At 45.6% G+C, this 22,899-nt stretch overlaps 1 protein-coding gene across 1 annotated transcript; it reads left to right on the forward strand.

Annotated features, from left to right (window-relative positions):
* The first annotated feature begins 16,788 nt into the window (after positions 1-16,788).
* On the forward strand, positions 16,789-19,809 carry LOC123127290 (EIN3-binding F-box protein 1). The gene is made up of 2 exons (XM_044546939.1): positions 16,789-17,007; positions 17,152-19,809. The coding sequence occupies exons 1-2, from the start codon at positions 16,983-16,985 to the stop codon at positions 19,074-19,076; spliced, it is 1,950 nt and encodes a 649-aa protein (XP_044402874.1). The 5' UTR covers positions 16,789-16,982; the 3' UTR covers positions 19,077-19,809.
* The last annotated feature ends 3,090 nt before the right edge of the window (positions 19,810-22,899 follow it).

Genomic DNA, 22,899 nt, shown 5'->3' on the forward strand with positions numbered 1-22,899 from the left:
GATATTCCCAAGACGGCTTTCAGGACAAGCTATGGTTCATATGAATACACTGTCATGTCTTTTGGCCTCGTCAACGCTCCTCCGACTTTCTCTCGCATGATGAACTTCATCTTCAACGCCTACACCAATGACTTTGTTTTGGTCTATCTCGACGACATTCTGGTCTTTTCGAAGAACAAGGAAGATCATGCCAAGCACTTGCGTTTGGTGCTCGATAAGCTCAGGGAACACCAGTTCTACGCCAAGTTCTCAAAGTGCGAGTTTTGGCTCGATGAGGTTCTTTATCTTGGGCATATCATCTCTGCCAAGGGCATTGCGGTGAATCCTGAGAAGGTGTCTGCAATTGTGAATTGGGAACCACCTCAGAACGTGAAGCAACTCCGTAGCTTCCTCGGTCTCGCAAGCTACTGTCGAAGGTTCGTTGAGAACTTTTCAAAGATCGCGAAGCCTCTTTCAAACCTTCTCCAGAAGCACGTCAAGTACGTTTGGTCTCCGGAATGTGACATCGCTTTCAACACTTTGAAAGAGAAATTGGTCACTGCTCCAGTTCTGACTCCTCCTGATGAATCCAAACCGTTCGAGGTCTTCTGCGATGCCTCTCTCCAAGGTCTTGGTGCAGTGTTGATGCAAGAGAAGAAAGTTGTGGCTTATACCTCTCGCCAGTTGAAGCCCAACGAGAAGAACTACCCCACTCATGACCTCGAGTTGGCGGCAGTTGTGCATGCTCTTTTGACTTGGAGACATCTCTTATTGGGAAGAAAAGTGGACATCTTCACTGACCACAAGAGTCTCAAGTACATCTTCACTCAGCCTAATCTCAACCTCAGGCAGACTCGATGGGTCGAAATGATTCAAGAGTATAATCCGAGTATCGAGTATACTCCAGGCAAGGCCAATGTGATTGCTGACGCATTGAGCAGGAAGGCTTATTGCAACAGTCTGATTCTCAAGCCTTATCAACCCGAGCTTTGTGAAGCTTTCCGCAAACTCAATCTGCAAGTTGTTCCTCAAGGTTTCCTCGCCAACCTTCAAGTCTCTCCTACCTTGGAAGACCAGATTCGCCAGGCTCAACTTCTTGATGCTATGGTGAAGAAGGTGAAGATTGGGATTGCCAAGAGTCAACCCAAGTACAAGTGCTACCGCCTTGATGACAAGGATACTCTCTTCTTCGAGGATCGTATTGTTGTGCCCAAAGGTGACCTTCGTAAAGTGATCATGAACGAGGCTCACAATTCACTCCTCTCCATCCACCCTGGGAGTACGAAGATGTATCAGGACCTCAAGCAGGCTTATTGGTGGACTCGAATGAAGCGCGAGATTGCTCAGTTCGTGAATGAGTGTGATGTCTGCAGAAGAGTGAAGGCAGAACACCAAAGGCCAGCTGGTCTCCTCCAACCTCTTGCCATTCCAGAATGGAAGTTTGACCACATTGAGATGGACTTCGTGACTGGGTTTCCAAAGTCCAAGCGTGGCAATGATGCTATATTCGTTGTCATCGACAAACTCACTAAAGTGGCTCACTTTCTGCCTATCAAAGAGTCTATCACTGCAGCTCAATTGGCGGAGCTCTATACCTCTCGGATTGTCTCTCTGCACGGTATTCCACAGGTGATCTCTTCAGACCGTGGCAGCATCTTTACCTCCAAGTTTTGGGATTCTTTTCAGAAGGCCATGGGCACCAACATCCGCTTCAGCACAGCTTTCCATCCTCAAACTAGCGGTCAAGTCGAGCGTGTCAATCAGATTCTTGAAGATATGCTCAGGGCTTGTGTGATCTCCTTCGGCATGAAGTGGGAGGATTGTCTTCCATATGCTGAATTCTCCTACAACAACAGTTTTCAAGCAAGTTCGGGCAAGGCCCCATTCGAAATTCTGTATGGCAGGAAGTGCCGTACCCCTCTCAACTGGTCTGAAACCGGTGAACGTCAACTTCTGGGAAATGACTTAATCACAGAGGCAGAGGAAATGTGCAAAGTCATTCGAGATAACCTCAAAGCAGCGCAATCGCGCCAGAAGAGCTACTATGATAGTAAGCACCGTGATTTGGCTTTCGAGATCGGAGATCATGTTTACCTCCGCGTCTCTCCAATGAAAGGTACTCGTCGCTTCGGTATCAAAGGGAAGCTTGCCCCTAGATACGTGGGACCTTTCAAGATCGTCAGCAAGAGAGGCGATCTCGCCTATCAACTCGAGCTTCCTTCAAACTTTGCAAATGTGCATGACGTGTTCCATGTCTCTCAGCTCCGCAAGTGCTTCAAGACTCCTGACCGCACCGTCAACTTCGAAGACATTGATCTCCAAGAAGATCTCTCTTATCGTGAGCACCCCGTTGCTATTCTTGAAGAGACTGAACGCAAGACTCGCAATAAGTCAATCAAATTCCTCAAAGTCAAGTGGTCACACCATTCCGACCGTGAAGCCACCTGGGAACGCGAGGATCACCTCCGTTCTGAGTACCCGGCGTTCTTCCAGTCCTAGATCTCGGGACGAGATCCTTTCGTAGTGGTGGAGTGTTGTAACACCCCGGATGTATTTACCTAATATGTACTCCAACTCTTGCCGTTTCCGGCGCTAAGTTATTTTATTTCTCGGGTTCGGGTTTTTGTCTCCGTGTGTTGTTGTCGTTGTCATGCATCTCATATCATGTCATCATGTGCATTGCATTTGCATACGTGTTCGTCATGCATCCGAGCATTTTCCCCATTGTCCGTTTTGCATTCCGGCGCTCCGTTCTCCTCCGGTGGTCATTTCTACCTTATTTTCGTGTGTGGGGGTTAAACATTTCTGGATTGGACCGAGACTTGCCAAGCGGCCTTGGTTTACTACCGGTAGACCGCCTGTCAAGTTTCAAAACATTTGGACTTCGTTTGATGCTCCAACGGTTAACCAAGGGACCGAGAAGGCATCGTGTGTGTTGCAGCCCAACACCCTTCCAATTTGGCCCAAAACCAACCAAAACCCCCTCCATCATCTAGAGCGTTCGATCACAATCGCGTGGCCGAAAACCGCACCTCACTTGGACACTCCTAGCTCCCTCTGTGCCTATAAATAGCCCCTCCTCCAAATTCTCGGTTCCCCTCTCCCGAAACCCTAAAAATCCTCTCTCTCCGCCGCCGGACGCGTCCATTTCGGACCGGACAACGTCCGCCGCTCGCCCGGACCTACCAGACGACGCTACATGTTGCCGCTGCATCTCCTCCCGCCGCCGGCCCGCTCGGCCCGGGGAGGGGCCCCGAGGCCCATCTCCTCCGCCGCCTCACGCCCGCGCCCCGCCGCCGTCTTCCTCGGATCCGGCCGCCGCCGCCCGCGCGCTGCCTCTCCACCGGCGGAGCCCCGCCGTGCCACACCGCGCCGGCCACCGCCTGACGCCGGCCGGACCTCGCCGCCGCGCGCCCGCACCGCGGGAGCCGAGCCCCGCCACCGTCTGCACCAACTCAGGCGCTACCCCGCGCCTCCTCCTCCCTCCCCGGCGATGAAGACCTGATACTCCGGCAAGTTCTTCGGATCCGGCCGGTGATCCTCGTTTTGCGTGCCCGGCCAGATCTCAGATCTAAATATTCGGACGGTTGACTTTTTATCCCCGAAACCTTAATAATTTGATATGTTCATCATGCTATATCTCCGCATCCATAGCTCTGTTTTGGGCGTGTAGCATATCAAAATGTTCGCCTCAAAGAGTATATCATTTCATCTCATTGCATCATTTTCATTTGAGCTCATCTTGATGCCCGAAATGTTGTTGGAAGAGTGTTATTCGAGTTAAGTGTCACATCTGCTGCACCAAATAGCTATTTGTCATTTTTGCCATGATTAATGTGTGCATGATATGCCCCTGAGCTCTACATGAGTTTATTATATGCTTTGCCATCTTTATAGAGGTGCTATCCATGTATTTTTGCGATGTGTGTGGTGACTAGCACAAGCTTGCAAAGTGATGCATTCGTTAATGCTGATTTCAGGGACTTAGCAATTCCACTAAGTCCTTGATCTGTTTTTATCAATATGCCATATGTCCATGTTGTTTCCTAGTGATCCGTGCCTCTTTTGAGGATGATCACTAAGGATGTTTTGTTAATCTTGTAGTGCTCTATCCATCCATGTCTTTGTTTGCAATTATGGAGCACCCTAGCTTGAGTCAATCGAGCTCTACTTTTGCTATTTCGTGAATCTGGGCAGATTGTCTACTTGTTAGCGATTTTGCCGAGGATGTTGTAGTTGATCCGTGCATGCTATGTTGTTGTTATTGCCATTTCTAGCTTGTATAATGTGTATTCTTGATGGGTGTATACTTAGATTGTCATGCCTTGCTCTGTAGTGAGTGCATCGATCTCGTAAACATGCCTACTTGATATCTGATTTGCATGCTCCAGTTTTTCACTAAGTCTGTGATCTGATTATGTTTTTGCCATGTTCACATGCTTGCAATTGTATTTTCTGATCCCTTTTGGCTCAAGGTCACTAAGGGACTTTTGTTAAGCTCTTTGAGTAGCTCCATGCCATGCCTTACTTTTGCCATGTTAAGTTCCTCTAGCATATAGTTTTCTTGCTCCAAAGTGTGCTACCTGATCTGAAATTCCAGACAAGTGTTAATTTCACTAAGTCTGAAATCTGTTTACCAATTGCACTTTTGCCATGCTTGTTTGAACCTGTTAATGGATGAATTGGCCGTAGCTCAGTGTTCATCTTTTGTTAAGCATCATGAGTGGATCCCTTCCATGTATTTTGTTGCCATGTTTGAGTGTTGTAGCATGTTTATCTTGTTGCATTTAGATGGCTACTTGCTGTTTATCGCAGACCGGTGCCATATTTGTTTGCTTGCCATTTCCAAACCGTGCATCCGATTCCGGTGTTCTTTATATCGATTTCAACCGAAATCACCTCACCTTTCCAGTGGAACACTTGGATTTCCAAGTTGAGGCCAGGTTCATTCATTCCTTGTCAAATCTTGCATATGCATCACATATCGCATCCCGCATAGCATACCATGTTTGCATCATGTTGTTTGAGCTTTGCACGTGGTTGATTGTGTCCTTTTGCTTGTTTGTCTTGTTTGGGTAGAGCCGGGAGACGAGTTCGCTAACGAGGAGCCCGTTGAGTTTGCTTTCGAGGATCCAGTCAACTCTGACAACTTTGCAGGCAAGATGATCATACCCTCGAAATCACTTCTATCTTTGCTTTGCTAGATGCTCGCTCTTTTGCTATGCCTATGCTACGATGCCTACCACTTGCTTATCATGCCTCCCAAATTGCCATGTCAAACCTCTAACCCACCATGTCCTAGCAAACCGTTGATTGGCTATGTTACCGCTTTGCTCAGCCCCTCTTATAGCGTTGCTAGTTGCAGGTGAAGATTGGAGACCGTTCCTTGTTGGAACATTATTTTCTTGTTGGGATATCATTATATTATCTTGTTATCTTAATGCATCTATATACTTGGTAAAGGGTGGAAGGCTCGGCCTTTTGCCTAGTGTTTTGTTCCACTCTTGCCGCCCTAGTTTCCGTCATATCGGTGTTATGTTCCCGGATTTTTGCGTTCCTTACGCAGTTGGGTAATAATGGGAACCCCTTGACAGTTCGCCTTGAATAAAACTCTTCCAGCAATGCCCAACCTTGGTTTTACCATTTGCCACCTAGCCTCTTTTTCCCTTGGGTTTCCGGAGCCCGAGGGTCATCTTATTTTAAACCCCCCCCGGGCCAGTGCTCCTCTGAGTGTTGGTCCAACCTGTCAGCTGCCGGTGGCCACCAGGGGCAACTCTGGGCTGGCCTACCGTACCTTGGACAATCTGAGTGTGCCCTGAGAACGAGATATGTGCAGCTCCTATCGGGATTTGTCGGCACATTCGGGCGGTGTTGCTGGATTTGTTTTAACTTGTCGAAGTGTCTTGTAGAACCGGGATACCGAGTCTGATCGGAATGTCTCGGGAGAAGGTATATCCTTCGTTGACCGTGAGAGCTTGTCATGGGCTAAGTTGGGACTCCCCTGCAGGGATTTGAACTTTCGAAAGCCGTGCCCGCGGTTATGGGCAGATGGGAATTTGTTAATGTCCGGTTGTAGATAACTTAAACCTTAACTTAATTAAAATGAATCAACTGTGTGAGTTACCGTGATGGTCTCTTCTTGGCGGAGTCCGGGAAGTGAACACGGTGTTGGAGTAATGCTTGCCGCAGGTTGTTCTCTAGTTCTTCGTTCGCGCTTTGCCTTCTCTTCTCGCTCTCTTTTGCGAACAGGTTAGACACCATATATACTAGTTGCTTGCTGCAGCTCCACATATTACCTTGCCTTACCTATGAGCTTAAATAGTCTTGATCACGAGGGTGTGAGATTGCTGAGTCCCCTGTGGCTCACAGATTACTTCCAATCCAGATGCAGGGCCAGATGACTCCGTTCCAGATGACGCGCTTGAGCTCAAGTGGGAGTTCGACGAGGACTCATGCCGTTACTATGTGTCTTTCCCTGATGATCGGTAGTGGTGCCCAGTTGGGGCGATCGGGACCGTGTCGCATGTTGGGTTGATCTTTTATTTTGGCACCGTAGTCGGGCCATGAGCGATTGGATGATGTAATGCTATTTATGTACTTTGGTTGACGTGGCGAGTGTAAGCCAACTATGTACCTTCCCCTTTTATTATCTATTTACATGGGATGTTGTGAAGATTGCCTTACTTGCGACATTGCTTTCAATGCGGTTATGCCTCTAAGTCGTGCTTCGACACGTAGGAGATATAGCCGCATCGAGGGCGTTACAATGTTGTGATGTGATATGGTCAAGACATGATGCTAAATTTTATTGTATGAGACGATAATGTTTTGTAACCGAGTTATCGGCAACTGGCAAGAGCCATATGGTTGTCGCTTTATTGTATGCAATGCAATCGCCCTGTAATGCTTTACTTTATCACTAAGCGGTAGCGATAGTCGTGGAAGCATAAGATTGGCGAGACGACAATGATGCTACGATGGAGATCAAGGTGTCGCGCCGGTGACGATGGTGATCATGACGGTGCTTCGGAGATGGAGATCACAAGCACAATATGATGATGGCCATATCATATCACTTATATTGATTGCATGTGATGTTTATCTTTTATGCATCTTATCTTGCTTTGATTGACGGTAGCATTTTAAGATGATCTCTCACTAAATTTCAAGATAAAAGTGTTCTCCCTGAGTATGCACCGTTGCCAAAGTTCGTTGTGCCCAGACACCACATGATGATCGGGTGTGATAAGCTCTACGTCCATCTACAACGGGTGCAAGCCAGTTTTGCACACGCAGAATACTCAGGTTAAACTTGACGAGCCTAGCATATGCAGATATGGCCTTGGAACACTGAGACCGAAAGGTCGAGCGTGAATCATATAGTAGATATGATCAACATAGTGATGTTCACCATTGAAAACTACTCCATTTCATGTGATGATCGGTTATGGTTTAGTTGATTTGGACCACGTGATTACTTAGAAGATTAGAGGGATGTCTTTCTAAGTGGGAGTTCTTAAGTAATATGATTAATTGAACTTTAATTTATCATGAACTTAGTCCTGATAGTATTTGCATATCTATATTGTAGATCAATAGCTCGCGTTATTGCTTCCCCGTTTATTTTTGATATGTTCCTAGAGAAAACTAAGTTGAAAGATGTTAGTAGCAATGATGCGGATTGGATCCATGATCTAAGGTTTATCCTCATTGCTGCACAGAAGAATTATGTCCTTGATGCACCGCTAGGTGACTGACCTATTGCAGGAGCAAATGCAGATGTTATGAACGTTTGGCTAGCTCAATATGATGACTACTTGATAGTTTAGTGCACCATGCTTAAACAGCTTAGAATCGGGACTTCAAAGACGTTTTGAATGTCATGGACCATATGAGATGTTCCAGGAGTTGAAGTTAATATTTCAAGCAAATACCCGAGTTGTGAGATATGAAGTCTCCAACAAGTTTTCTAGCTAAAAGATGAAGGAGAATAGCTCAAGCAGTGAGCATGTGCTCATATTGTCTGGGTACTACAATCGCTTGAATCAAGTGGGAGTTAATCTTCCAGATAAAATAGTGATTGACAGAATTCTCTAGTCACCATCACCAAGTTACTAGAACTTCGTGATGAACTATAATATGCAAGGGATAACGGAAAACGATTCCCAAGCTCTTCGTGATACTGAAATTAACGAAGGTAGAAATCAAGAAAAAGATCAAGTGTTGATGGTTGACAAGACCACTAGTTTCAAGAAAAGGGGCAAAGGAAAGAAGGGGAACTTAAAGAAGAACGGTAAGCAAGTTGCTGCTCAAGTGAAGAAGCCCAAGTCTGGACCTAAGCCTGAGACTAAGTGCTTCTACTGCAAAGGGACTGATCACTAGAAGCGGAACTACCCCAAGTAATTGGCGGATAAGAAGGATGGCATAGTGAACATAGGTATATTTGATATACATGTTATTGATGTGTACTTTACTAGTGTTTATAGCAACCCCTCAGTATTTGATACTAGTTCAGTTGCTAAGAATAGTAACTCGAAACAGGAGTTGCAGAATGAACAGAGACTAGTTAAGGGTGAAATGACGATGTGTATTGGAAATGGTTCCAAGATTGATATGATCATCATCGCACACTCTCTATACTTTCGGGATTAGTGTTAAACCTAAATAAATGTTATTTGGTGTTTGCGTTGAGCATGAATATGATTTGATCATGTTTATTGCAAAACGATTATTCAGTTAAGTTAGAGAATAATTGTTGCTCTGTTTACATGAATAAAACCTTCTATGGTCATACACCCAATGAAAATGGTTCGTTGGATATCGATCATAGTGATACACATATTCATAATATTGAAGCCAAAAGATGCAAAGTTAATAATGATAGTGCAACTTATTTGTGGCACTGCTGTTTAGGTCATATTGGTGTAAAGCGCATGAAGAAAATCCATGCTGATGGGCTTTTGGACTCACTTGATTATGAATCAGTTGATGCTTGCGAACCATACCTCATGGGCAAGATGACTAAGACTCCGTTCTCCGGAACAATGGAGCGAGCAACAGACTTGTCAGAAATCGTACATACTGATGTATGCAGTCCGATGAGTGTTGAGGCTCACGGCGGGTATCGTTATTTTTCTGACCTTCACAGATGATTTGAGAAGATATGGGTATATCTACTTGATGAAACACAAGTCTGAAACATTTGAAAAGTTCAAAGAATTTCAGAGTGAAGTGGAGAATCATTGTAACAAAAATAAAAGTTTCTATGATATGATCGCAGAAGTAAAATATTTGAGTTACGAGTTTGGCCTTCAGTTAAAACGATGTGAAATAGTTTCACTACTCACGCCACCTGGAACACCACAGTGTAATGGTGTGTCCGAATGTCGTAACCGTACTTTATTAGATATGGTGCGATCTATGATGTCTCTTACCAATTTACCATATCGCTTTGGGGTTATGCATTAGAGACAGCTACATTCACGTTAAATAGGGCACCATCTAAATCCGTTGAGACAACACCGTATGAACTATGGTTTGGCAAGGAACCTAAGCTGTCGTTTCTTAAAGTTTGAGGTTGCAATGCTTATGTGAAAAAGTTTCAACCTGATAAGCTCAAACCCAAATCGGAGAAGTGCGTCTTCATAGGATACCCAAAAGAAAATGTTGGGTACACCTTCTATCACAGATCCGAAGGCAAGATATTCATTGCTGAGAATGGATCCTTTCTAGAGAAAGAGTTTCTTTCGAAAGAAGTGAGTGGGAGGAAAGTAGAACTTGATGAGGTAACTGTACCTGCTCCCTTATTGGAAAGTAGTTCATCACAGAAATCTGTTCCTGTGACTACTACACCAATTAGTGAGGAAGCTAATGATGATGATCATGTAACTTCAGATCAAGTTACTACCGAACCTCGTAGGTAAACCAGAGTGAGATCCGCACCAGAGTGGTACGGTAATCCTGTTCTGGAGGTCATGTTACTTGACCATGACGAACCCAGGAACTATGAGGAAGCAATGATGAGCCCAGATTCCGCGAAATGGCTTGAGGCCATGAAATCTGAGATGAGATCCATGTATAAGAACAAAGTATGGACTTTGATTGACTTGCCCAAAGATCGACGAGCCATTGAGATTAAATGGATCTTCAAGAGGAAGACGGATGCTGATAGTAGTGTTACTATCTACAAAGCTAGAATTGTCGCAAAAGGTTTTTGACAAGTTCAAAGTGTTGACTACGATGAGAGTTTCTCACTCGTATCTATGCTTAAGTCTGTCCGAATCATGTTAGCAATTGCCACATTTTATGAAATCTGGCAAATGGATAAACAAAACTACATTCCTTAATGGATTTATTAAAGAAGAGTTGTATATGATGCAACAAGAAAGTTTTGTCAATCCTAAAGGTGCTAACAAAATTTGCAATCTCCAGCGATCCTTCTATGGATTGGTGCAAGCATCTCGGAGTTGGAATATACGCTTTGATAAGTTGATCAAAGCATATAGTTTTATACAGACTTGCAGTGAAGCCTGTATTTACAAGAAAGTGAGTGGGAGCACTACGACATTTCTGATAAGTATATGTGAATGACATATTGTTGATCGAAGATAATGTAGAATTATTCTGCAAAGCATAAAGGAGTGTTTGAAAAGATTTTTCAAAGAAAGACCTCAGTGAAGCTGCTTACATATTGAGCATCAAGATCCATAGAGATAGATCAAGACGCTTGATAAGTTTTTCAATGAGTACATACCTTGACAAGATTTTGAAGTAGTTCAAAATGGAACAGTCAAAGAAAGAGTTCTTGCCTGTGTTACAAGGTGTGAAACTGAGTAAGACACAAAGCCCGACCACGGCAGAAGATAGAAAGAGAATGAAAGTCATTCCCTATGCCTTGGCCATAGGTTCTATAAAATATGCCATGTTGTGTACCAGATCTATTGTATACCCTACACTGTTTTTGGCAAGGGAGTACAATAGTGATCTAGGAGTAGATCACTGGACAGCGGTCAAAATTATTCTTAGTGGAATAAGGATATGTTTCTCGATTATGGAGGTGACAAAAAGGTTCGTCGTAATGGGTTACGTCGATGCAAATTTTGATACTGATCCAGATGACTCTAAATCTCAATCTGGATACATATTGAAAGTGGGAGCAATTAGCTAGAGTAGCTCCATGCAGAGCATTGTTGACATAGAAATTTGCGAAATACTTACGGATCTGAATGTGGCAGACTCGTTGACTAAACTTCTCTCACAAGCAAAACATGATCACACCTTAGTACTCTTTGGGTGTTAATCACATAGCGATGTGAACTAGATTATTGACTCTAGTAAACCCTTTGGGTGTTGGTCACATGTCAATGTGAACTATGGGTGTTAATCACATGGTGATGTGAACTATTGGTATTAAATCACATGGCGATGTGAACTAGATTATTGACTCTGGTGCAAGTGGGAGACTGAAGGAAATATGCCCTAGAGGCAATAATAAAGTTATTATTTATTTTATTATATCATGATAAATGTTTATTATTCATGCTAGAATTGTATTAACCGGAAACATAATACATGTGTGAATACATAGACACACAGAGTGTCACTAGTATGCCTCTACTTGACTAGCTCGTTGATCAAAGATGGTTATGTTTCCTAACCATAGACATGAGTTGTCATTTGATTAACGTGATCACATCATTAGGAGAATGATGTGATTGACTTGACCCATTCTGTTAGCTTAGCACTTGATCGTTTAGTTTGTTGCTATTGCTTTCTTCATGACTTATACTTGTTCCTATGACTATGAGATTATGCAACTCCCGTTTACCGGAGGAACACTTTGTGTGCTACCAAACGTCACAACGTAACTGGGTGATTATAAAGGTGCTCTACAGGTGTCTCCGAAGGTACTTGTTGGGTTGGTGTATTTCGATATTATGATTTGTCACTCCGATTGTCGGAGAGGTATCTCTGGGCCCACTCGGTAATGCACATCACTTAAGACTTGCAAGCATTGCAACTAATGAGTTAGTTGCGTGTTGATGTATTATGGAACGAGTAAAGAGACCTGCCGGTAACGAGATTGAACTAGGTATTGAGATACCGATGATCGAATCTCGGGCAAGTAACATACTGATGACAAAGGGAACAACGTATGTTGTTATGCGGTTTGACCGATAAAGATCTTCGTAGAATATGTGGGAGCCAATATGAGCATCTAGGTTTCGCTATTGGTTATTGACCGGAGACGTGTCTCGGTCATGTCTACATAGTTCTCGAACCTGTAGGGTCCACATGCTTAAAGTTCGATGACGGTTATATTATGAGTTTATGTGTTTTGATGTACCGAAGGAGTTCGGAGTCCCAGATGAGATTGGGGACATGACGAGGAGTCTCGAAATGGTCGAGACGTAAAGATCGATATATGGTCGAGGAGGTTGGGGATGCGACGGTGACGGCGTGGTGATGTGGTGGCGTTCGGCGATGGCGTCAACGAGGCAAAGGCCATGGGCGGGCGACGTGCAAGGAAGAAGGAGGGGCGAGGAGGAGGTCCGGTGACGGGGCGGGGCGCCATCGGGGACGGGCGCCGTCGTCAGAGGTGCGGGGCACGATCGTCGGAGGCGCGAGGCGTGGTCGTCGGGGTGGATCCCCGATCCAGATCGAGGGGGGACTGGGAGGAGTGAGGGGGATCGTCGGGGTAGCGGTTTTATGGTTTCAGGGGGGAGCAAGGGGGCCATATAGGCCAGGGGAGGTGCGGGGTGGGCCGGCCTGGCTGAGGGAGTGGCCGACTGGGCGGGCCTGTTGGGTCGGTTGGCCCAGGGGAGGGAGGTTTCCTTTTTTTATTTCTTCTTTTTCTTTCATTTATTCTTTTCTATTTTATTTTAGTTACACTTTATTTTTAGTTTAGTAAAATATGACAATAGCTTCAAAAATAGTGTTTCAAAATAACCCACTACCCTAAACAGTTCTGCCTAAAAAATAAATAGTTTATCATTTAATAAAATATCAAAGGCACTTATTTAATCGTTTCAACTACTGTTTTAATCATTTTAGAGTATTAAAACATTTTATAAAAGTGGGGTTTCTTCACCACAATTAACTTTGCATTACTTGGCACAACTCGGACATTTTAGTTCTAAAGTTTGAAAACTTTTGTTGTTTGCCTTTAATTCAATTTTGAATTTGAATCGGTTTTGAACTATCCTGAGATTAACTATAGTGACAGAGGTGACGTGGCATCATTAGCAGTGTATTAGTGTAGTCTAATTATCTGGGCATCACGTCCAATCATAATTTTCATAGCAATATTTAAGTATAGCAAATTTTTCTGATTTTTAAGGAGTGCCATGATATTTTCAAGCAAAGAACCAACTTCATAAGCATCCTTAAAAGGAAGAAATTCCTTAATTTGCTCAATATCATAGTAACCATAAACATCATTAGCATAGGAACCTAGGATCTTATTATCATCAAACTCACATTGAAAGGGAAGGTGTTTTTTGTCTTTTATAAAACAAGTGAAATCATATATAGAGCACAAATTCCAAGCATAGCAATATATATAACATATTAATTTGATCCTTCAAGTGTTTCCCTTTTTGAGACAAGCGATGGCGCACAAAGTAAGCATGCTCTTCTAATGATTTCTCATCAGCTCAACTAGTTGGATTTCTAGCACGAGCACAAATGGATCGAAGATTATCCAAGTAGAAAGCTTCAGTAGTAAGGAATTTAAGTGGCTCCATATCCTTTGTTTTATTTAGTTTTCAACGTGTCAAGGATAAAGGTAGCATAACTAGGCAAGAAAACAAAAACAAGCAAATAAATGGTGTTTGTGTGGAGGCACTTGATTTCGTAGATGACGACTCCTCGGCAACGGCACCCGAAATTCTTCTACTACTCTTGTAGGAGTTGTTGGGTTTCCCTGAAGAGGAAGGTGATGTATCATAGTAGAAGAAAGTATTTCCCTTGGTTAAAAACCAAGGTTTATCGAAGCAGTAGGAGTCACTAAGCTAACAACTTTAGCAATACCTGCACACAAACAAATAATTCTCTTACACCCAACAAAGGCAAAGGCGGTCGCCAATCCCCTTGTTCTTGCTAGTTACAAGATTAAAAGCAAATAGTGATAGGCAGTGCGGAAAAATAGTAAGAGAAATCAATTGTAGTGTTTTTTGTATTGATGAAAGATAGACCCATGGGCCATAGGTTCACTAGTGACATCCCTCTTGAAAACATATAGTGACATGATGGACAAATTACTGTTGGGCAATCGACCGAATAGCGCAAATTATAACTATGATCAGTAATGGAATAACCACACATAGGCATTACATCTGTGATAAGTAGATTGTTAATCCAACTGCATTTATTACTATTACTCCATCCCAAGACCGTTATCCAACATGCATCTCAAATTATTAAGTTCATAAGAAACAAAGTATCGCAATAAGCAAGATGATATAATGTAGACAGGAATAGAACAATTGATATGACCAAACCCCGTCGTTTTATCCTTAGTGGCAACAACACAATACATGCATTTGTCCTTCTGTCACTAGACAAGATCATCACAAGATTGAACCCACTACAAATCACCTCTCTACTAAAGATAAATCAATGAAACTTGGCCAAAATAGATGAATATGCCGGAGAGAAATATAAAGCTATAAAACTATCCATAATTCATCGGATCTCAACAAACATGCCACAAGAATTACATCAAATAGATTTTCGAAGAGATCATTGTATTGAAGATAGAGAGATAGATAGATAGATAGATAGAGAGAGAGAGAGAGAGAGAGAGGAGAGCCATCTAGCTACCCATATGGACCCGTAGGTCCTAAAAAAACTACTTACACATCATCATGGAGGCAACAGGGTTGATGAAGATGACCTCCTCAATGATTCCCTCATCCGACAGAGTGCCAAAACAGGGCTCCAGATGGGATCGTGTCAGAATAAAGACTTCCAGCGATGATAAAATTGTTTCGGATCTCGCTATGAGGGTTTCAGAATATATGTGTATTTATAAGCCAAGAAATAAAGGAACGGAGCACCAGGGGCCCATGGGCCACCCCCGCGCGCCCTACCCACTGGGCGCGCCCTAGTAGCTTGTGCCCCCTCGTGGGTCTTCTTGCCTCATCCCGAATCTTCTAGGGGTATATTATGTTTTTTTGCGAAACAAAAAACATGCGGAAAGATAGAAACTGACACTGGACACTAAATTAATAGATTAGTTTAGAAAAATAATATAAATGACATAGAAAGCAAACAAAAATGATAATATAATAGCATTTAACAATAAAAAAATATAGATACATTTGAGGCATATCAGCTGTGTCAGCGGTCCCTCGGGCTCGAGGACCGTCGTTTTCGAGGAGGAGCGAGCGGCGAGGCAGCAGACACGATACGACCGGCGCAACACCCCCCGCCGCTTCGCGTTCACGAAGTCCGACGCAGCGCTGGAATGGGTCCACGATGACCCGACCCTCACCATGACGTGGGCCCTCGACCGCTCCATCACCGCCGCAGAGACAACCGCTGGGCGTTGCCGTCACCTTGACGGCGAGCTCGTCAAAATCGACGAGGAGTGGTTGTTTTGAAATATACGCGTAGGAAGCGGATCCTCTAACATAGAGAAGGAAATTCACGGTGCTACAGTACTAGCCTAGTGTAAAATGAAAAAGAAAAGTTAGGGACTGTTAGTAGGTAGTTAACATGTTGTTTACTGTTGATATTTACTATAGATATAAATAATTTAAAATTAATTTTATTTCATCATCAATTTATTTATATGTAATTACTATAATGTACACAACAGATCATCGATTTGCAAATTAATTTAAGTCGTTTTAACCTTAATTATATAGATAGAAAGAAGAAAAATTAGGATAGTATAGCTTCTCTAACTTTCCTTTTCAATGTTAAAGGATCCAATTTCATACATGTATAGCGTTGGATGACCGGCACACATACGTGAGAAAGTTTATGGAATGCTAGGAGATGCCTTAAAGCAAGGGATTAAAAAGACGATCTTGGGTAACTGGATCTGCTATCTCCACGTGTTGTGTTCACGCTCTGGAACAGGAATTCCCCTCACCTCCGTTCTCCAAGCGCAACGTGAAAAAGGAAACGAAAAGTAGAGGAGAAGAATCGCAGCTCCATTATAGGAAGACCAAGGCCCTGTTTGGTTTAGCTTTTATTGACGGATTTCGCTGCCGCGCAGCAGAATCTGAATCAAACGACGAACCCAGCAGAATCCGATTTTAGAAATCCGCTGCCAAAATTTAAACCAAAAGCGGAAGCAGACCAGGACGTGCTTTTCAAAATCTGATTCCGCTGTGAGCCAAAATCTGAAAAAAACTGTATCAGCTGATTTGCCAAATGACCTACATCTTTTTCACATCAGATTTTCCACAGCTGTTTTTCCACAGCAGATTTTTTACAACTGATTTTAGAAATTCACAGCCGAACCAAACAGGCAAGACGAAGACGCGTGCATGTGCAATGTATGTGCGGCACGAACGAGTGATCCACCCACCCACCCCATCCGGCCGTCCCAATCCCCTCCACTCCATCCGCCCACACGAGTACAGTGCAGGTTCAGTGCATCCAGCTCCGGCCAGCGCAACTTGTCCCCTGGGAGCGCCAAGGGCGGCCCCCGCCTCCCGTCTCTGTCCCTCGCGCCGATTATTCAATTCCCACCTACTCCGTCTCTTTCTTCCCTACTCCGCCTCAGCTCGCGCTTTCCCCTTCCTCCCTCCTGTCACAGACTTCTCCTCTCCCCTCTCCTCCTTCTCTTTTTTCCCTGTCGCAGCGGCGATAGGGTTCGGCTTCCGTCTCCTCCCCCCCCCCCCCCCCCCCCCCCCCCCCTCCGGCGGTGGTCGCCTGTAAATGCTTAAGGCCTTCTCCGTCGGCTCGGATCGTGCGGCGGCGGCGGCTCTCTTCTTGGTCGTGCTCTTCTTCTTCCAAGGGATCTCTTCCTTCTCCGGCGATTCGGCATGCCTGCCTTCCACGCATACGGAGGTAAGCGATAGAGAGAGACCCCCTTCATGTTTTTCTTTTTTCTTTTCCCCCGAAGAGAGTCGGGTTGTTGTTTTAGTCGTGGTTCCTTGCAAGGAAAGGTTTGTTCTTGCGTGTCCCTGATGGTGTGTTCTTCGACACAATCAGATGGCGGGTGCCTCGTCTCTGCCCCGGCCGAGCTTTCCGGGATGTTCTGCCGCGGTGGCGGAGCGGTGGTTCAGCAGCGGAAGCGCTCTCTGGTGGCCGCGTCGGCGGTCGCCGCGGCGGCGGCCGAGTGCATGAGGGCCAGCAAGAAGCAGAGGCAGCCCCCGCAGCCGTCCCTGGACCTGCTCCCGGACGAGTGCCTCTTCGAGGTCCTGCGCCGCCTGCCCGGCGGCCGCGAGCGCGCTGACTCCGCGTGCGTCTCCCGCCGCTGGCTCGCGCTCCTCGCCAGCATTCGGGTCTCCGAGCTCGGTCATGCCGCGGCGGCCGCCCCGTCCCTGCCCGATCTCAACGAGGAGTTCGTCATGGAGGAGGATACGGACGACTCCTCCGCAGATCCCTCCGTCGAGAGGGTTCTCGAGGGTAACGAGGCCACCGATGTCCGCCTCGCCGCCATGGCTGTTGTTGCTGGATCCCGCCGCGGGCTGGAGAAGCTCGCCATCCGTGGGAGCCACCCGACGCGTGGGGTCACAGACCAGGGGCTCCTGGCCGTTGCCCGCGGCAGTCCTAACCTCTGCTCCCTCGCGCTGTGGGACGTGCCACTTGTGACCGACGCTGGGCTCGCTGAGATCGCCGCCGGGTGCCCCTCGCTGGAGCGTCTGGATATCACTTCTTGCCCGCTCATCACAGACAAGGGCCTTGCTGCTATTGCTCAGGGGTGCCCCAACTTGGTGTCTCTGACCATGGAGGCCTGCTCCGGCGTTGGCAACGAGGGCCTGAGGGCGATTGGCCGGTGCTGCTTGAAGCTGCAGGCTGTGAGCATCAAGAACTGTGTGCACGTTGGTGACCAGGGCATTTCTAGCCTCGTGTGCTCCGCTTCCGCATCACTGGCCAAGATCCGTCTCCAGGGATTGAACATCACAGATGCTTCGCTTGCCGTGATTGGGTACTATGGGAAGGCCGTCACGGATCTTACACTTGCTCGCCTTGCTGCTGTTGGTGAGAGGGGTTTTTGGGTGATGGCCAATGCCGCCGGCTTGCAGAAGTTGAGGTGCATGAGTGTCACCTCTTGCCTTGGGGTCACTGATCTTGCTATCACTTGTATTGCCAAGTTCTGCCCAGGCTTGAAACAGCTTTGCCTCAGGAAGTGTGGACATGTGTCGGATGCTGGTCTTAAGGCTTTCATAGAATCGGCAAAGGTGATGGAAAACCTGCAGCTTGAAGAGTGCAACAGGGTTACTCTTGTTGGTGTTCTGGCCTGCCTTATCAACTGCAGCCATAAGTTCAGGGCTCTCTCCTTGGTGAAATGCACAGGTGTCAAGGATGTCTGTTCTGCTCCTGCACAACTTCCTGTCTGCAAATCACTTCGTTTCTTGACAATCAAGGATTGCCCAGGTTTCACTGATGCAAGCTTGGCCGTAGTCGGTATGATCTGCCCTCAGCTGGAGCAAGTCGACCTGAGTGGTCTTGGTGAGGTCACTGACAATGGGCTTCTTCCGTTGATAAACTCTTCCGAGGGTAACCTGGTCAAGGTTGACTTGAGTGGTTGCAAGAACATCACAGATGTTGCTGTTTCTTCCCTGGTGAAGGCACATGGAAAATCTGTTAAGCAAGTTAGTCTCGAGGGTTGCAGCAAGATAACAGATGCAAGCCTCTTCTGTATTTCTGAGAACTGCACTGAGCTTGCAGGGCTTGATCTTTCTAACTGCATGGTCAGCGACTCCGGTGTTGCAAGCCTGGCGTCCGCAAATCACTTCAAGCTCCGTGCCCTCTCGCTGTTTGGCTGCTCTAAGGTCACACAGGTGAGCGTGCAGTTCTTGGGCAGCATGGGTAAGTTGGAGGGCCTCAATCTTCAGTACTGCAACATGATTGGCAACCACAACATTGCATCGCTGGAGAAGCAGCTCTGGTGGTGCGACATTCTCGCCTAGGCAGACAAGATGGTTCATTGCTGGTGGGGCTCGTCTACTGGGTCAGCCGCCTGCATATGCAGATATACGTCTCTAGCAGCGCAACCGTCAAACCCATATTAGTCAGTTTTTCGGCTCATCATGAGCTGGGATGGGCTTCTGAACTTTGTTCAGGGACCGGTCATTTTTTGGAGGGCGCCTTTGGCCAAGTGCTCGTTTTTTCACAGATCACTCCTCAGGATGTGATCTGTTTTTTGAGCATCTGGCTGCCATCACTGGCATCCTGCCCCTTCCATCCAGGCACCGGTCCTTGCCGTTATAGCCACACCATACTGGTTTTTTAGGTTGCTCTAGTGTCCAGTGTCATTTTTTCACTGCTTCATGGTTAAGAAGTTGCAGGCGCCAGCTCCAGTGGCTGGTCTCCAGGGTTGCTGATCCTGGAACGTCTGTTGACATGTCTGGTTGATATTGATATTGTTATTGAGTTTGGGTCTGTCAGTATGTTGAGGTGCTGTGTGTTGTTCTCTAGTGTGTGTGTGGTGTCATGTAGGGTTGCTTTTTTCTTGCGGTTCCTCTTAGGAATGTCTGGTCTTCGGGATCTGGCCGTCGCGAGGCGCATACTAGAGCCTCGCGACTACAACCCTGTATGGTTGTTTTTCTTGACAGGTCCCTGATTTTACCGGCATGATGTTGAGGACTGTAATCTTTGCAACCTTATAAGAATAAATGAAGTATGTGTTTGTTTTGCAAGTTCTATTCTTGTACATCCATTGATTTTTTCTTCAATATGTTTATCAAGGATGTCAAGTGTGTTGTCTAGTAACAAGATGCATTCTTGAAAGTTGGCTGCTCGATGTGCCAAAATTTGAAATTTGAGGGGCATATTTTGATATCCAAGAATGGCATCCATATTTGGATTTGCGATTATATTTCTTCCCATGTTGTCTTGTACAATTCCAGTCCGTACTTCTCTTGGCCATCGCTTTAACACATGATATGCCGTTGTGACTTGATATTCATCAAATCAAGAACTTTAAGAGCATGGCCACATAATATTCCAATTCTATCAAACATCCAGCAACTGCACTCAATTGTTTGCTTGCTCACGTTTTTCCTCCTAAGGTCAGACTTCTGTTCAAAATCGGCAATGTCTTTGTACTCAAACATGCACGCACTAAAATCTGACAGAATACGTGTTTCTTCATTCTCCTATATTTTCTTCTCTTCATTCTTCTCTCTTTTCTTCTCTTTTTTCTTTTCTTCATTTTCCTCTTCACCCTTCTATTCATGTAAATGTTTGACAACATTTTGCATAATGTGAAAGGTGCGTAATCCATGTCATGCTTCTGCAAACACTTCCCCAATGACCTTTCCCATTGCAACATCTTGATCTATATAGAATGGTTTAGGCCCCTTTCCTTTGTGAGATATTAGAAAGGCCTAAAACGACCACTTGAAGGACGCACATGTTTCATCATACATGAGAGCATCATCAAAAACTATAGTTTCTCTAAAATGATTGAAACCGACATAGACACTTGTTGGATATATGTCCTAGAGGCAATAATAAAATGATTATTATTGTATTTGCTTGTTCATGATAATTGTCTATTGTTCATGCTATAATTGTATTAACCGGAAGTCGTAATACATGTGTGAATACATAGACCATAACACGTCCCTAGTAAGCCTCTAGTTGACTAGCTCGTTGATCAATAGATGGTCATGGTTTCCTGACCATGGACATTGGATGTCATTGATAACAGGATCACATCATTAGGAGAATGATGTGTTGGAAATATGCCCTAGAGGCAATAATAAAAGTGTTATTATTATATTTCCTTGTTCATGATAATTGTCTTTTATTCATGCTATAACTGTATTATCCGGAAATCGTAATACACGTGTGAATACATAGACCACAATATGTCCCTAGTGAGCCTCTAGTTGACTAGCTCGTTGTGATCAACAGATAGTCATGATTTCCTGGCTATGGACATTGGATGTCGTTGATAACGGGATCACATCATTAGGAGAATGATGTGATGGACAAGACCCAATCCTGAGCATAGCACAAAGATCGTGTAGTTCGTTTGCTAGAGCTTTGCCAATGTCAAGTATCTCTTCCTTTGACCATGAGAGCGTGTAACTCCTGGATACCGTAGGAGTGCTTTGGGTGTATCAAACGTCACAACGTAACTGGGTGACTATAAAGGTGCACTACAGGTATCTCCGAAAGTATCTATTGTTTTATGCGGATCGAGACTGGGATTTGTCACTCCGTGTAAACGGAGAGGTATCTCTGGGCCCACTCGGTAGGACATCATCATATGCGCAATGTGACCAAGGAGTTGATCACGGGATGATGTGTTACGGAACGAGTAAAGTGACTTGCCGGTAACGAGATTGAACAAGGTATCGGATACCGACGATCGAATCTCGGGCAAGTAACATACCGATAGACAAAGGGAATTGAATACGGGATTGATTAAGTCCTTCACATCGTGGTTCATCCGATGAGATCATCGTGGAACATGTGGGAGCCATCATGGGTATCCAGATCCCGCTGTTGGTTATTGACCGGAGAACGTCTCGGTCATGTCTGCATGTCTCCCGAACCCGTAGGGTCTACACACTTAAGGTTCGATGACGTTAGGGTTATAAAGGAAGTTTGTATGTGGTTACCGAATGTTGTTCGGAGTCCCGGATGAGATCCCGGACGTCACGAGGAGTTCCGGAATGGTCCGGAGGTAAAGATTTATATATGGGAAGTCCTATTTTGGCCACCGGAAAATGTTCGGGATTTTTCGGTATTGTACCGGGAAGGTTCTAGAAGGTTCCGGAGTGGGGCCCACCTGCATGGGGGGACCCACATGAACGTGGGTAGTGGGGGCAAGGCCCCACACCCCTGGTCAAGGCGCACCAAGATCCCCCCTTAGAAGGAATAAGATCATATCCCGAAGGGATAAGATCAAGATCCCTAAAAAGGGGGGATAACAATCGGTGGGGAAGGAAATGATGGGATTTCTTTCCTCCCACCTTGGCCAACGCCCCAATGGACTTGGAGGGCAAGAAACCAGCCCCTCCACCCCTATATATAGTGGGGAGACGCATGGGAGCTTCAGACGAAGTTCTGGCGCAGCCCTCCCCCTCTCACAAGTACTCCTCCTCTCCCGCGGTGCTTGGCGAAGCCCTGCAGGATTGCCACGCTCCTCCACCACCACCACGCCATTGTGCTGCTGTTGGATGGAGTCTTCCTCAACCTCTCCCTCTCTCCTTGCTGGATCAAGGCGTGGGAGACGTCACCGGGCTGTACGTGTGTTGAACACGGAGGTGCCGTGCGTTCGGCACTTGATCATCGGTGATTTGAATCACGACGAGTACGACTCCATCAACCCCGTTCACTTGAACGCTTCCGCTTAGCGATCTACAAGGGTATGTAGATGCACTCTCCTTCTACTCGTAGCTGGTTTCTCCATAGATAGATCTTGGTGACACGTAGGAAATTTTTTGAATTTCTGCTACGTTCCCCAACAGTGGCATCATGAGCTAGGTCTATTGCGTAGATTCTTTGCACGAGTAGAACACAAAGTAGTTGTGGGCGTTGATGTTGTTCAATATGCTTACCGTTACTAGTCCAATCTTGTTTCGACGGTATTGTGGGATGAAGCGGCCCGGACCGACCTTACACGTACTCTTACGTGAGACAGGTTCCACCGATTGACATGCACTTGGTGCATAAGGTGGCTAGCGGGTGCCAGTCTCTCCCACTTTAGTCGGAACGGATTCGATGAAAAGGGTCCTTATGAAGGGTAAATAGCAATTGGCATATCACGTTGTGGTT

This window comes from Triticum aestivum, chromosome 6A (assembly GCF_018294505.1).
Source record: "Triticum aestivum cultivar Chinese Spring chromosome 6A, IWGSC CS RefSeq v2.1, whole genome shotgun sequence".
In the NCBI taxonomy this organism is placed as follows: Eukaryota; Viridiplantae; Streptophyta; class Magnoliopsida; order Poales; family Poaceae; genus Triticum; species Triticum aestivum.